This window comes from Callospermophilus lateralis, chromosome 7, assembly GCF_048772815.1.
Source record: "Callospermophilus lateralis isolate mCalLat2 chromosome 7, mCalLat2.hap1, whole genome shotgun sequence".
In the NCBI taxonomy this organism is placed as follows: Eukaryota; Metazoa; Chordata; class Mammalia; order Rodentia; family Sciuridae; genus Callospermophilus; species Callospermophilus lateralis.
This window is the reverse complement of record NC_135311.1, coordinates 133,430,551-133,446,128: the sequence shown is the minus strand read 5'-3', so window position 1 is coordinate 133,446,128 and position 15,578 is coordinate 133,430,551. Positions and strand designations below refer to the sequence as shown.

Here is a 15,578-nt window from a genome sequence, read left to right as displayed (position 1 = left end):
CCTGGGTCTGAGCACTGAGGAGGCCCAGGGGGACTCTGGTGGGGTCTGCTGGCTGAGGGGTCCTGGGCTCAGCTGGGTCTGCGGGCACAGGTGGTCTGTGGGCAGGGTTCCCAGGCAAGGTGGGTCTGGGGCCCAGGTGGGTCTGTGGACCAGGGTCCAGGGCTGCTAGGAGGGTCTATGGCTGGAGTCTTGGGCTCCCAGATGGTCTGTGGGCAGAGGTAGATCTCTGGGCTGGCGTCCCAGGCCCAGGTGGGTTTGTAGGTGGGGGTCCCTGGGCCCAGGTGGGTCTGTAGGTGGGGTCCCTGGGCCCAGGCGGGTCTGGGGGCGGGGGTCCCTGGGCCCAGGTGGATCCATAGGTGGGGTCCTGGGCACAGGCGGGTCTGGGGCCCAGGTGGGGGTGTGGGCGGGGTCCCTGGGCCGCGGTGGGTCCGGGCCGGGGTCCGCCGCCGCCCGCAGGCCCGCGTGCGCCGCCGCCCGCCCTGGCGCCGCCCCGCCTGACATCAGTTCCTTCCGCCGCCGCCGCCGCCGCGCACCGCCCGCGGCCTCCTTCCCCGCCGGCGCTCGGGAGCCGCCGGGCCGCGGCGGAGCGAGGGCCCGGGCGAGGCGAGGGCCGGGCGGCGGGCGCCGGGCCCCGCGGCCGGCACGACGGAGCCCCCGCACGGCCGGCGGCAGCGGTTGGCGGCAGCCCCGGGCCCGCGGCGCGGGAAGCGGCGGCGGGGCGGCGGCGGCGGCGGCGGCGCCATGGAGCCGCGGGAGGTGAAGGACCGGATCCTGGAGAACATCTCGCTGTCGGTGAAGAAGGTGAGCGCGGCCGCCGCCGGGCCGCAGGGCTGGGGCGGCGGCGGCCTCGGAGCCGCGGAACCGCGGAGCCTGAGCCGCCGCGTCCCGTCCCTGCACCGGCGGCGGGTCCCCGCACCCCGGGCCGGTCCAGCCAGGGCCCCTCGGCGAGGCCGGGTGCTGCGGAGCACCTGTCAAGGGCACGCGTCGGTGGCGATCCCAGGAAAGAAGGTGGAGTTCATCCTGCGACCCTCGGGGCTGCCGGAGTGGATGTCCCCTGTTTATGACTGATGCCTGGGTCACCTGGTCAGCCCCGAATCTGGGAGCTGGGTACGACCTGGTGGGGACAAGTCTCACTAGGTTATCTCACCACTTCAGGGAACCGGACAAGGGGACTGTGAAACCACCCTGTGTGTGAATAACTGCTCTATCCCACTGACATTCCTCAGGAAGTGACCCGGGCCAGCAGTCTTACCTTTCCTAAAGACAAGTGTGGCTTAAAAAGAAAAGTAGACCCCAAATAATCTTGCAAAAAGCCCATCGGGATGTGACACGGGCGGTCCAATGAACTTTTATTTCGTTGTCCTGAGCTTTGCGAATGCAATGGGGTCTCGGTTGGTCTTGCTCACTGGGAGGCGTGCAGGAGGAGCAAGGACTTTGTTAAAAAGCAGAGCATCTTTTTTAAAATTATTATTATTGATTTAAAAAAATAAATGACAGCGGAATGTATTGCAACTCTTATTACACATATACAGCACAAGCAGTGCATCTGTCACAGCAGAAAAGACTGCCGACCTTTCCAGTCTAATCTGGGCCAACTATGGCTCCAGGAAGGCCAACAATTCTGTTTTTAAACTTCAAAAAAATACTTGGGGAAAGTCCTAGACAGAGAGGTGGCAGACATGGGCACCAACCATGTAAAACATGGATCATTTGAAGGCAGAGATCCACTCTGTACATCCAGCTATTGTTTGTGAAGGAGTTGGGTGTGCTTTGTCAAGATGCTTAGAAATTATGTGTTTGTCCAGGCACATTTTATTGAGCTGTAATGCATCCCAGAAAATATAAGTTGCTCACTAGAAACTGGAAACTCTTCTCTGGGTGCATCCCAACCCAAGGCCCGTCTAGCATCACAGTTGAGAACAAGAATTCTAGAGTCCTGCTCCTGGGGAATTGTATCCTCACCCTGATAATTAGTAACCCATAACCTTAACCTCTCCCTGTCTCAGTTTCTCATCTGTTAACACAGGAATAAAATTAGTTGTTGTGAAGATTTAATAGAAGTATGAGAGCGTCTAGCATGGTGCTGGTACTTTTCTGTTTGTGGTAGAACCAGCTCTGCTTCTTCAAGGTCTGAGGCGGGCCAGGCGCCTCTCGCCCTCCAGATTGTTATGTAACCCATTTGTACTTGGTAGCACTTCCTCTGTGTGCTTGTTTCAGACAACTGCCATAGGATTCCTGCATCCTGAAGTGTGTGTGGTTTTCTGAATCAGGGTATCTGCTTCTAATGGGAATCAGTTCAGCTACAGCAACAGTCTAGCAGTCTGCAGGTCAGATTTGTCCTCGAATACCAGTCTTACCTGAATTTGTCATACAGCACCCTGAGAGTTGCTTTGCCTTTGTTCCACTCCTGCCACCAGTAAAATGGTCTTATGGGTTTTTGTTGTTGTTTGTTTGTCTTTGGTACTGAGGATTGAACCCAGGGGCCCTCTACCACTGAGCCACATCCCCAGCCCTTTTTGTTTTATTTTGAAACAAGGTCTCATTAAATTGCTGAGGGTCTTGCTAAATTGCTGAGATTGGCCTTGAACTTTTGATTCTTCTGCCTCAGCCTCTCAAACTGGGAGTACATTACTGCTTCTTTTTAAAGGATGTTGCAGAAAGAAAATGAGATGTATATTTCTGCAAAAAAATGTTGTGTTGGGGCTGGGGATATAACTCAGTGGTAGAGCACTTGCTTAGCATGAGCAAGGCCTGCCGGGGGTTCAATCCCCAGCACCACAAAAAAAAAAAAAAAAGAAAGAAAAAAGAAAGGTGTGTTGTGTATTACTGTGTTTACAGAGTATTTTCTAACTTTTTTTTTTTTTTTTTTTTTGGTGCCAGGGATTAAACCCAGGGGTGCTTAACCACCAAGCCACATCCCCAGCCCTTTTTTATATTTATTAGAGACAGGGTTTCTCTGAGTTGCTGAGAACCTGCTAAGTTACTGAGGCTGGGTTTGACCCATGATCCTCCTGCCTCAGCCTCCTGAGTCACTAGGATTACAGGCATGCGCCACCATGCCTGGCCATTTTCAAACTTTTTATTGTAAAGTGCATATGGGGGCTGGGGTTGTGGCTCAGTGGTAGAGTGCTGGCCTGGCATGCACGAGGCACTGGGTTCGATCCTCAGCACCACATAAATGTAAACTAAAGATATTGTATCCACCTAAAACTTAAGAATAAATATTAAAAAAAAAGAAAGAAAAGTACATATAGAGAAGTACAGAGAGCCTAAAAGAACAGCTTAGTATGTTCTCACACTCACATATCTGACCCCTAGGACTAGAAACAATGTGACCATGGTCCCAGAAGTCCCTCTACCCCAAGAAGCTGTGTCCTCAAGTGCTCCCCCACCCCAAGCATTTGAGTTCAGCAATTTTCCCTGCCTCCCTCCCTCCCTTCCTTCCTTCCTTCCTTCCTTCCTTCCCCCTCCCTCCTTCCTTCCTTCCTTCCTTCCTTCCCCCTCCCTCCTTCCTCCCTTCCTTCCTTCCTTCCTTCCTTCCCCCTCCCTCCCTCCCTCCCTCCCTCCCTCCCTTCCTTCCTTCCTTCCTTCCTTCCTTCCTTCCTCTTATTATCAGTAGTCTTATTATTACTATCAGTAGTAGTTGGTAGTAGTAGTAGTATTGGTACTGGGGATTTAACCCAGGAATGCTTTACCATTGAACTACATCCCCAGCCCATTTTTATTTGGAGACAACCCCAAGTTGCTGGGGTTACAGTCGTGTGCCGTTGTGCCCAGATGAGTTCCACTGTTGTCACACCTAGATTTTGTGATGAGCAGCACATACTCTAGCACCTAAGAGGTGACATAGCTGTTATCCTACCTGAATCTCAGGGAACCGTGTTCTTGAATGGAGATAGGATTTGGGGGCTGTTAGAGTCAGACGGTCAGCAGGACGGAACAAACCCCATGGTTGTACGGTTCTGGGCAGGGTGCGAGTAGCAGAGGCCAACAAAGCCTGTGATTGCTGAGTTGTTAATAGAGAAGCATCCTAGCAGGGATGATGTTGGCATTTTGTTTCTTTTCTTTCTTTATTTGATATTATTAATAATTTATTAACTTTTGGTACCCGGGATTGAACCCAGGGGCGCTTTACCCCTGAGTTATATCCCCAGCCCTTTTATTTATTTTTATTTTGAGGCAGGGTCTCCCTAAGTTGCTAAGGCTGGCCTTGAACTTGTGATCCTCCTCCTGAGTCTCTGGGATTACAGGGTGCTTCACCATCCCTGCGTGTTGGCATTTTGGATGGCAGGTGGTTCTCCTAAACAGCATCATCTCCAGGGGAGGGAAGGCAGTGGTTTTCAGTTTTGAGTTTTGTCCTATTTTTGAGGAGTGAGTCTGTCAAGTACACATGCAGTTTAAGCAAATGATCTGCTGTAAGAAGCAGCCTTGGCCCTCTAACAATTTGGGGGGGAAATTTTAAACATAATTAGGGTTCTGGGGGTGGTGGCACATTGCCTGTAATCCCAGGGACTCGGGGGTCTGAGGCAGGAAGATCCTAAGTTTGAGGCCAGCCTGGGAAATTTAGCAAGACCTTGTCTCAAAAACTTTAAAAAAGGGCCAGAGATGTAGCTCAGCGGTAAAGCACCCGTGGGTTCAGTCCCCAGAATCACAAATTAAAAATAACTAAATAAGGGGCTGGGGCTGTAGCTCAGTGGTTGAGTTGCCTGGCATGTGTAAGGCACTGGGTTCGATCCTCAGCACCACATAAAAAAATAAAGATATTGTGTCCATTTACAACTAAAAAATTTTTTTTAAAAAATAACTAAATAAAATAGCTAGGGCAAGGAAAAGCCCTCAGAGAAGGAAGGCTTCACCAAGTCCTGATAAATTAGTAGAATTTAGAGAAGGAAAAGAAGCAGACATCCAAACTAGGAGCATCCCAAGGATGTGGAGCCCTCCAGGTGGTCTTCTGGGGACCGTGAGGAGTGTTCAGGGGATCCTGCTGGGTGGGGCTGGAAGTGCTCTCTGGGGAGCCATCCAGCCTAGAAGCTGAGACACAAGCTTCAGAGGTTCTCAGGCCTGGGCCTGGGCCTGGGCCTGGAGTAGGGGTTTGTCATTGACTGTGTCAGTCCTGGCTGGTGACAGCCAGAACCTATTGGTGTTCTAAGGAGAACTCAGTTGCCTGTGGTACTCAGCACGCAGCTGGCGCCTGTGCACTGTGAGGCCTAAACCAAAGGAAGCCACCATTATGACTTGGGAGCAGTTTTCCGTGTGTGTCACACTATGCTTTTTTTTTTTTAAATACTTTTCTTAGTTGTCAATGGACCTTTATTTTATTTATTTACACGCAGTGCTGAGAATTAACCCAGGGCCCCCCACATGCTAGGCAAGTGCTCTCCCGCTGAGCCCCAGCCCCAGCCCCACATACGCTTCCTGTAAGCTTTTTCTTGAAAGACCAGATGGTAAATATTTGGGGACATGGGGTCTTTGTTGAACCATCTCCTCTCTTCTGCCCTTGGAACTCAAAAGCAACCACCGCAACCACTGTGCAGGGCGTGGCTGTGTTCCAGTAAACCTTTATTTACCAAAATAGGCCTCAGGCTGTTTTGGCCCACAGGCCGTATTTTTAGGTATTTTTATTTACTCACGTTTGCACCCAAAAAAGTCCTCACTGAGGCAGGCACAGGGTCACCTTCTGGCTTGTGGTTGACCCGATCTGTCGCACTTCATATCAGGCTTGTGGAGTGGACATGGACACTGAGTTCTGCCCCATGGTCGTGTGTTCAGTTATTTAAAACACTGCTGAGCTCCTTCCCTCTGTCCCCATGTTCTAGGCCTCAGGGAACTCGCTGTGGAGGCCGATAAGGTCTCTGCCCTCATGGAAGTGACATTCTCATAGGAGATGAGAAATAAATGAAGGGATGGACAAACAGAATTTCAGACTGTGGCAATACACAGGCGTCACACAGACCTTGTGACAGGGCATGGGCAGGGAAGTCTGAGGAGGAGGTGACCAGGGAGCACTCCCCAAAGCAGTGACATTGCCTTCCCAAGGAACCTTGTTCAGGTGCAGAGAAGGGACATTATCTAAGAAAACAGGTAGTGAGATGGCCACACCTGTTATTCTAGAGGCTCAGGGGCTGAGGCAGGAGGATGGCGAGTTCAGAGCCAGCCCCAGCAAATTAGCAAGTTCCTAAGCAACTTAGGGAGACCCTGCCTCAAAATAAAATATAAAAAGGGTTAGGATGTGACTCCGTGGTTGGGGGCTCCTGGGTTCAATCCCTAGTATCAAAGAACAAAAACAACAGCAAAAAAAAATCCAGCTCAGAAGCACCTAGAATGAATAGGAACCGCCCCTGTTCCCCTCCCCTTAAGCAGGAGAAATGAGTCCTGTGGTGGTTAACTAGAAGTGACTTGTTCAGGTCCTCCTGGGTCAGGTACCTTAGGCTCTATTTCCGGCAGACGTGCCGCACGGAGCAGGGGGCTCCTTGTCAGTCTGGAATCCGGGGACAGCAGTGACTGGCCGCAGTTGTTGGCCGTCCTGGTCTGTCGATGAAGATCTGAGGGCAGGGCCTTTCCTCCCTCTCCTTGTCCCCGAGAGCTGGGGTCTGCAGTACTTTAAATCAGCTTGTTCCTGGAGAGGGTTGCTAGGTATGTGTGGGAATTATATCGACCGGTTTAGATCAATAGTTTTGTTCTCACTGGCTTCAGGGGAAATTGTTCTGGAAGTCCCCAAGGACCCAAATCTCCAGGGCAAAGATCTAAATAAAATAATACCACCCAAGCATTTCATAAGGAGGGCCCTCTTCCCTGCTTCCTCTTCCCTGGATCCTGGCCTTGGCCATAGCTTTGCTGCTTGCCTTGCATAATAGAGGCCTGGAGGAACCAGAGGCCCCCAGTGTGGGCAGAGAGCGCCAATCCAGGTCATCTGCCCAGCCCAGGAATAGACGCTGGTGGAGAAGCCAGGACTTTTTTTTTTTTTTTTTTCTGAGCCCCGCCCATTGGCTTGGTTTGGATTTGGTTCTCCTTTTCTGAAATGCTTCTCTGGCGTCAGGTTTCTCTTGGAAGCTTGTCACTACCGTCCTTCCAGCCCGGCTCAAGCATTCCCAGGCCTGTCTCCGTGGTGTGGCCCTTCCAGATCCAAAGGCCTTGTGAGGTCTTGAACTCCGCAGACGTTCACCTGCATCTGGGGCTAGAGGGAAGCAGGTCACATTCAAGTGGGAGGACCAAGACTGACTGTGGTCACTCTGTAGTCACAGATCACGCCCGAGTGTCCAGTGGAGCAGTGGCTATTCCTGAGAGTCTCCCTCCAGATTCTCCAGCTAGAACCCAGTGTGAAAAGAATTTCACAGAAAACTTGAAAATCCCATGCCAGCTCTCGGAGCCATTGGCCTGGAGACCTGACCTGGAGTCGAGGCCAGAGAGATCAGGGCAGGTTTTAATGCCAAGGCAGGGAGGGGCTGGGTGGCGCTAAGCCAGGAGTTCAAGGTCAGCCTGGGCAGCTTAGCGAGACCCTGACTCAAAATAAAATAAAGAATCCTGAGCTTGTGGCTCAGTGGTTCAGTCCCCAGTGCTGGAAAAATAGGAGGGCAGGAGGAGGGGCTATGGATCAGAGCTGTGTGCTGTGGGGAGAAGGATGGCATTGCTTCGGTAGGTACCTCGGGATCCTGGGTGGGTCATTCTTCCCCCAGGAATCTGGTGACGTCTGGGCCTCAGGATCACCACCATGGGAAGGGCATGTTGCCACCAGAGCTGGCAGTGCCTTCGTGTGCAAGGGGAATGGGTGGCTTCGCCGCCCGTGAAGAGGCTCTCTCAGTGGCATCTGGAGCCCTGCCCTGCGGGGTGGGCGGAGAGCTGGCCTCCTGGAGGGCCAGGTGGTGGCGCTGGCAGTTTGGGTGAGCTCTGCAGACAGTTCTCCCTGCTGCGGGCTTGAGGGGACACCCTAGAGCTTCCATCTGAGGCCAGAGAATCGGGACAGTTTCTGGGAGAGTCCTTCGGGCTGGAACTGAAAGTTGGGGCCACTGATCCATTGCTCATACAACAACTCGGGGTGTGAGTGTCTCCTCTCTCGCCACCATAGCAGCTTCGCCATCTGTGTATTTGACTTATCATCTCCCCTTGCTCTCATTATAGAAGTGACGAAGAGGTATTCGTCTCCTATAATCCCGCTGCCCGGGAACTGTGGTGGCCAATAGAATCTCCACAGCCCAGTGCTGTGGGAGGACAGGAGGGCATGATAATGGCTCTGCTGCCTGTCGACACACAGTCGAAGTGGAGAAGCCACTTGTCCAAAGTCAGAAGGCCTACAGGGGTGCCGCCGAGGTGAGAGGTAGTTTTTTTGGCTCTTGCTCTTTGTTTTTGTGTCTTTTGATGATATTTGACCACCGGGCACTCTACACTGAGCTGCATCTCCAACTCCCTGCCCCGCTTTTTTAAAAATATCTTTTTAGTTGTTGATGGACCTTTATTTTATTTATTTATATGTGGTGCCAAGAATAGAACCCAGTGCCTCACACATGCTAGGCATGCACTCTACCACTGAGCTACAGCCCAAGCCTTCCGACCCCCGCCCCTTTTAAAAGAAATTTTTTGATGGACAGCATGCCTTTATTTTATTTTTTTTAATTAATTTTTTTAGTAGTAGTTGGACAAAATACCTTTATTTTATTTATTTTTATGTGATGCTGAAGGTCAAACCCAGGGCCTCACACATGCTAGGCAAGCACTCTGCCACCAAGCTACAACTCCAGCCTTCCAACCCTTTTAATTTTTAAAATTTATTTTGAGACAGTCTTGCCAGGTTGCCCAGGCTGGCTTCAAACAACTTGCAGTCCTCCTGCCTCAGCCTCCCAAGTCGCTGGGATTATAGGAGATGGGGTGAGGCAGGAGGATGGCCAGTTCAAAGCCAGCCACAGCAACTTAGTGAGGCCCTAATTCAAAATGAAAAGAACCAAGGAGGAGCTCAGTGGTAGAGCGCCTGGCTTCAATCCCTAGAGAAAACCCAATCAACCGACCAACCATGGATTGTGATCTGTGAAGTCCCCCCTCCCCTATGCTTCCTCACCCTGGGGGTAGCTGATTACCCTGCTCAGGCCTTGGAGTGAAATCGGGGTCCCCGCCATGTGATTAGACAGGGACTCTGGGGACTGTTTTCCTCCAGCACCCCTGTGGTGTCTGGGTGGGATTGCTTGGGTAGTCTTGCACAGGTGCAGCCCTAGGAAAGGGGAAGTGAAAGACAACCCAGAGCCAGCCGGCTCCAGGCTCCACAGGCCTGGCTCAAATGAGGCTTTGAGAAACTGCCCTCTTCCCATCAGGGCGAGAGCAGGCCTGAACATGGGGTGCTCAGAACCCCAGCAGGGCTCCTGCCGACGCCCGCCTCCAGCCCCACAGTAGGAGAACAGGGTGGCGCCCGTGGCTTCCAGGCCAGCGTGGCTTCTGGGCCTCTGGTGTTTGCTAGGAACCTCTTGGCAGAGCCTCGCCATGTTCTGCCCAGTCTGAGAGACATCCTTGGTCCCAGTTTCCAGAGCAGAGCGGTCATAGTGCCTTGAGACTTGTGCTCTCTCCTTCCAGAAGGGAGGAGCCTGTAACTGTAGAAACTATGCTTGGTCCAAGTACCGAGAGATCTGGCCTTCTTGGCCATCATCCTTCCTGCGCCCCAAAGGAAGCACAGGAAAAGGAAACCCACAGATGATTCCCTACCTGCCTTTTGCTTTCAGCAGAGCTGTCAGAGCAGAGCACCTACAGGACTCCAGCAAAGGGACCAGCAGCAGCGATTTGGGAGATCAAGAAGGAAAATGTGGAGCTGGTGCTGTATTTGGTGGCAAATAAGTGGCTAAGAAGCCTCAGTTTCACCAGTCTTGCTTATGAAGCAGTGCGGGCCATGGCAGGCCAACCCTTTGTGACAGCTCTGCTGGGGGAGGGATCCAGCCAGTCCAAGCCAGTCCCCACGGCCTGGCACATGTCCTTCCTGGGCAGGGGCTTGGCCATCCCCCAGGGACCTCAGCTGAAGGACATGGTTTTTCATGCCCTTTTAGAGGACCATCTTCTCCAAATCAAGGACCTCTGGTTCTTATGCAGGGAGGGCTCTGAGTTCTTCTGCCCCATAGTCCGCTGTCCTATGGTTGTTGTCATTTCCTGGCTAAGAAGGGGTGGGATCTCAGGTTAGGGATTCTAGAATCACTAGAGTAAGGCAGAAGCATCACGGTTGCCTGGGTTGGTGGAGCCCCAGTCACCAGCAACCGGAACCTCTGCTGACACCCTCACGCTATCTAGGAAGAAGCAGCTAGAGTGTTCCTGCCCAGCCCCTACCTCCCCGTTCCGTTCAATCACTGAAGCCCTGGGATGGCCCAGTGCCCCGCGCTCTGCCCTCCTGGGGAGGGTGCAGGGAGGAGCATTTTCTGAGGGTTTGGGCAGGTACACCCAGCCCCACCCCGGCTCAACAGCTGTTTCACCCAGGTGGGTGGCCGCCTCCAGCACTGGCCTTCTCCTGGAGGGCATCTGGCCGAGACTGCAGGAAGCAGAGGGACACTGGGCGAAGCCTGAGCCCCAGTCTCCCTCCTAAAATGGGAGGCTCTGGCTGAGCGATTATTTCTGCCTTTCCAGCAGGTTCAGCAGTCAGTTCCATTCATGGACACCCCGCCCCAGTCTCTGGCTCCTTTCACGCTTCCTGCACGGAGGTTCTCACTGAGTCCTGGGAAACTGCTGCTAAAAACTACGGGCTCTCCAGCCAGCTCCGGCCTCGCCTTGGACGCTGCTAGATCCTCCATAGAAATGCCGTTGGCAGTGGGGATCCAGGCCTGGGAGGTGTAACAGGCATTGCTCTTAAGAAGCTTGGCTAAGATGAAAGCATTTATTGGCTTGTCTGCTTGTTTATTTCTGGGGGGATGGATCAAGAGCACTGGCCTTTCCCTTCAGATCTGCCTGAGGCTGGCCCATATGGCTGATGCAAGGTAGGGCGGGGGTGAGGTGTCACGGTGGCCTCCCCAAGGGAACAGTAGGTAGCTCTGACCACAGCAGCCCTTGTCCAGCTCCCATGATCCACACTAGTCCTCTTGGGGTCCCCCACTGAGGAGTCCATGCATCAAGGCTTAAGGGTACCCCAACTTATAAGGTAGTAAATGGTACAAGTGGCCTGAACTCTGCCTTTCCTCTGGGGGCCTGCCCTGGAGAGGAAGAATGTCCCAGAAAATCTGGGGGCGGTTTGCCCAATCAGTGGCCATGCTGGGGAAGGACTCCAAAACACAAGGCTGGCTGCACCTTTCAGTTCTCCCGAGGCTTGTCCTCGCCCACAGTGCTCCTGCAGGGTCTCAGGACAGGCCTTGTAGACTAAGGGGACCTGGGGGTCTTTGCTACAGTCTGTCTCTAAGGTTCAGTTGAGCCAAAGTTGCCCAGTGTGGCCTTGAACTTGGAATCTTCCTGCCTCTGCCTCCCGAGTTGCTAGGATTACAGGTGTGCGCCACTGTGCATGGCTGATTTAATTCTTGGGACAGTTTGAGATGAGGAAGCAGCCCTTTGGTTGGGGTCTTACCTGCTCTTGGATTTCTGTCTCTTAGACCTCAACTGCTGAGGCTGTCCTAAACTTGCTGTCATCTAAATACGATTGGTCTCCTTGGAGCCAGTAGGGAGGCTGCTGTTACCTGGCGATCTCCCCCATGGGTAGCCCGAGAGAGCCATGCCTCAGGTGGCGCCAGGCTGAGTTTTTCCTACAGCCATAGGCCTGCGTTCTGTGGGTGAGCAGGGACAGGCATGGCAGGGGCCGCGGAGGAGCCTGTAGTGGTCACCAGGTGGAGCACCCATGCGTGCAGCCCGCTCTCAGCCCTGCAGAGCTTCCTGGTGTTGTTGGAGCAAGATTTTGTCCTCTATAAATATAGAGGTGTTACCCCTCCTCCTTCCCAGGATAGCCTGGGAGTCAGTGGCAGAGTTGGATCCAAATCTCCCATCTGTTGGGCTGGCAGCATCAAATCCTGTGGCTTGACTGACTTGGGAGAGAGGAAGGAGGTCACCATCTTTTCTTCCTTACTTTCTTCTTCTTCTTCTTCTTTTTTTTTTTTCCCCAGCTCTGGGGATTGGTTTAAGGGGTGCTCTACTCATTTTCATTCCCGGCCCTTTTTGCTTTTTGAGACAGGGTCTTGCTAAGTTGCCCAGGCTGGCCTTGAACTTGTGGTCCTCCTGCTTCAGCCTCCCAAGGAACTGGAATTAGAGGTGTGTGCCTCTGTGCCCGGCTGTAACCATCTTTTCATTTGCACATTTATAATCTTTCACAGCTGCCTTTGAGTTACCTATTATAGAACAATCTGGAAGGGCTGCTTGGTACTAGCTATGGCACTTATAGTGTTTTGTGTTTGTGTGTCTACGAAAGAGAAAAACAAGGGCAGCCCAGAGCAGAGTGGGACCAACCCTGATTAAAAGGCTCTGCGTCAGGCATTCTTGGCTGCTGGAGAGTGCCGCCCACATTTCCCCGAAGCCACGGAGTCTGGCTTAGTCTCCTGATGGCCAGTCTTCCCAGGGGGCTCAGGGAGCACCCACCCCCTGGCTGGGAAGGGCTCTGGGATGAGCTGAACCAGCTGTCCCCAGGCCTGGTGCCTGATTCCCCCCAAAAACCAGACAGAAGAGTCACTTAGCCCATCCTGGGTGTTTGAGACGGAGGCCAGGCCGCTCCCGGACCTTGGGGAGCCCAGCTTCTAAAGGGCATTATAAGAATGAGCGGCCTCTGCACCCTCAACTGACCTTGCTTGTTTCTAGATTTTCTTCTGATGAGAACTTTTTCATCCTCCCTTGGTCAGGCAAACCAGCCCACCTGCCTCTGGCTCATGTCTGTGGCCACCTCCCTGGGACAGGGGAGCCCCTCTGTCTTTCCTGTTTGGGAAGGAACTCTGGCTGACTCCACCCGTTCTTGTTCTCCCAACACCCTTTTGGCAAAACTGGTCCAAGGAGTTTTCCGTATTTGCTCTCCTGTCATGTGCTCCTTTGTTCTCTCCCTCCCTCCTTGCAGCTCCCTCCCTCTCCTCCCTCCTTGCAGCTCCCTCCCTCTCCTCCCTCTTCCCCCTCTTCCCCCTCCTCTTCCCACCTCTCTCATCATCTCCTGGACAGTCTTTCGTCAGCTATGCCCGCATCCCTCCATTATTTTGAAACAGATTCCAGACTTCCATAAATACTTCAGTATCTATTGCTCCAAGATGAGGACTCTTTTCTCATGTAACCCAATACCACCTTTACATCTTTAAAAAGTTGGCCAGGCGCCGTGGCGCAGGAGAATCACAAGTTCAAGGCCAGCCTCAGCAACTTATCGAGACCCTGTCTCAAAATTGTAAAAAATAAAGGAATAAAGGAAAAGGTGTGTTTATAGCACCTCTTGGTACAAAAAGATTTAAAAATTTTCCTTAATATCATCAAATTTCTGCTGAGTTTTTCAGCTCCAATTGCTTCATTCATTTAGGCCGTTTCTGGACATGCTTGTTTGTTAAGCAGGTTCGCCGCACGCTCCCCGCCCTCCCTCCCTGTGTCCTGCCCCCTCACCCAGGTTTCCTTCATCAAGTTTCCCAGCATCTCCCTTTCTAAAGGTCCTCTGTTGCTGCGGCTGCTGTTCCCTAACCAGGGTACTCTGCCCCCAGAAACCCCCACAGCCCTGCCCACGGGGGGGGGCACCTTCTCCGGCTCAGTTTGTTTTGTTTTGCTGTACCGGGATAGAACCCAGAGTCCTCTACCACTGAGCCACAGCCACAGCCCCCTCTTTTTTTTTTAAATATTAATTTTTTAGTTGTAGTTGGACACAATACCTTTATTTAGTTTTTTTTATTTATTTTTATGTGGTGCTGAGGGTTGAACCCCAGGGCCTCGCACGTGCTAGGCACGTGCTATACCACAGAGCCACAACCTTAGCTCCATCCCAGAGCCACAGCCTTAGCTCCATTTTATTTTAGGGACAGGGTGTCCCTAAGTTGTTGAGGCTGCCTTGAACTTTTGATCCTCCTGTCTCAGCCTTCTGAGTCACTGGGATTAGAGGCGTGTGCCACCGCACCTGGCCTGCATACCCTGCCTCTGTTTTTGTTGGGTTGTTTGGTTCTGGGGATCGAACTTTGTGCATGGTAACAGCTTTGTGCATGTTAGGCATGCTCTCCACCACAGAACTGTTTCCGGCCCTTTTTATTTTTTTATTTAGAGCCAGAGCCTTGGTAATTTGTCCTGCTGGCCTTGATTTGAATTTGCAACCCTCCTGCTTCTTCAGTAGCTGGGATGACAGGTGTGCTCCACTATGCCTAGCCCTGCTTTTTTTTTTTTTTTTTTAATAGCACTTATGGTTCCCGGATGCTATTTTATATATTTTCACATAGTTTATCTCTGCCACCAGAATGTAAGTTTTATAAGGACTTAAGGACTTTGTAAAAGAATAGTATCTACTGGACACAGTGGCATACATGTGTAATCCCAGCTACTCCGAGGATTGTGGCAGAACTGCAAGTTCATGCCTAGCCTGGGCAACTCAGTGAGACCCTGTTTAAAAAAGAAAAAGAAGCAGCAGCAGCAGCAGCAGCAGCAGCTTTAGGGATGTAGATGTAGTAGTTTAGTGGCAGAAGGCCCTTGGGTTCAATCCCTAGTACTGCAAAGTAAATAAATAAAAGGAATAGTACCTGATGTACATGAAGTAAGTGCTCAGTAATTTAAAAAAAAAAAAATTTAGTTATAGATGGAATATATTTATTTTTATGTGATGCTGAGGATAGAACCCAGGGCCTCACGCATGCCAGGCAAACGCTCTATCACTGAGCTCCTGCCCCAGCCCTCAGTAATATTTTTTAAAAAATATTTTTATTTGTAGATGGACACAATACCTTTATTTATTTTTTATTTTTATTTATTTATTTTTTATTTTTGGTACTCGGGATTGAACTCAGGGGCACTTAACCACTGAGCCACATCCCCAGCCCTATTTTGTATTTTATTTAGAGACAGGGTCTCACTAAATTGCTAAGCATCTCGCCATTGCTGAGGCTGGCTTTGAACTTGTGATCCTCCTGTCTCAGCCTCCCAAGCTGCTGGGATTACAGGCGAGTGCCACTATGCCGGGTTATTTATTTTTATGCGGTGCTGAGGATCAAACCCAGGGCCTCACATGTGCTAGGCAAGTGCTCTGTCACTGAACTACAACCCCAACCCTCCAGTTATATTTTGACCTGTGTGACTTGACTCTGCAGGCTTGAGCCACCCTCTCTGGCCACTGCTGAACTGAATTTTGAGCAAGAGACACCTCCCCAGCCCAACCTGTCCCAAGGGTGCTTGCCCCCGCTGCCAAATTCTACCCAGCCGATCATCAAGTTTCTTCTTACAGAGCTGAATAGTCAGTATTTCGGGCTCTGCAGGCCATATAGACTCAGTTGCCTTTATTCAACTTGGCTGTTGTAATGCCAGAGCAGGTGTAGATGCTACCAAGACCAGTGTGGGTTCCAATAAAACTTTATTGGCAAAAACAAGAGCAAGCCCCTGGCCATACTAGCCAACTCTGCTCACCCCATGCCAGGAGTGTTCTGCCTTCTCCAGGTCCACATGGACAGAGGCCAACAGCAGAGCGACTTGACAGTCTTGAGCCGCGGGGTGAATTT

The 15,578-nt window shown here is 51.8% G+C and overlaps 1 protein-coding gene across 7 annotated transcripts in view; it reads left to right on the top strand.

The window, feature by feature from the left end:
- The first annotated feature begins 663 nt into the window (after positions 1–663).
- Plekhm2 (pleckstrin homology and RUN domain containing M2) overlaps positions 664–15,578 on the top strand; it is a 37,515-nt gene continuing 22,600 nt past the window's right edge. For 2 of the 7 annotated variants that reach the window (XM_076861224.1, XM_076861223.1), the window contains exon 1: positions 664–801. In XM_076861224.1, coding sequence (XP_076717339.1) covers positions 742–801 — 60 coding nt within the window. In that variant the 5' untranslated portion in view covers positions 664–741. Of the gene's footprint in view, positions 802–8,115; positions 8,305–9,698; positions 9,788–10,584; positions 10,786–15,578 lie in introns of those variants that run through there. The other 5 variants (XM_076861218.1, XM_076861221.1, XM_076861219.1 and 2 more) reach the window with 5 other exon arrangements.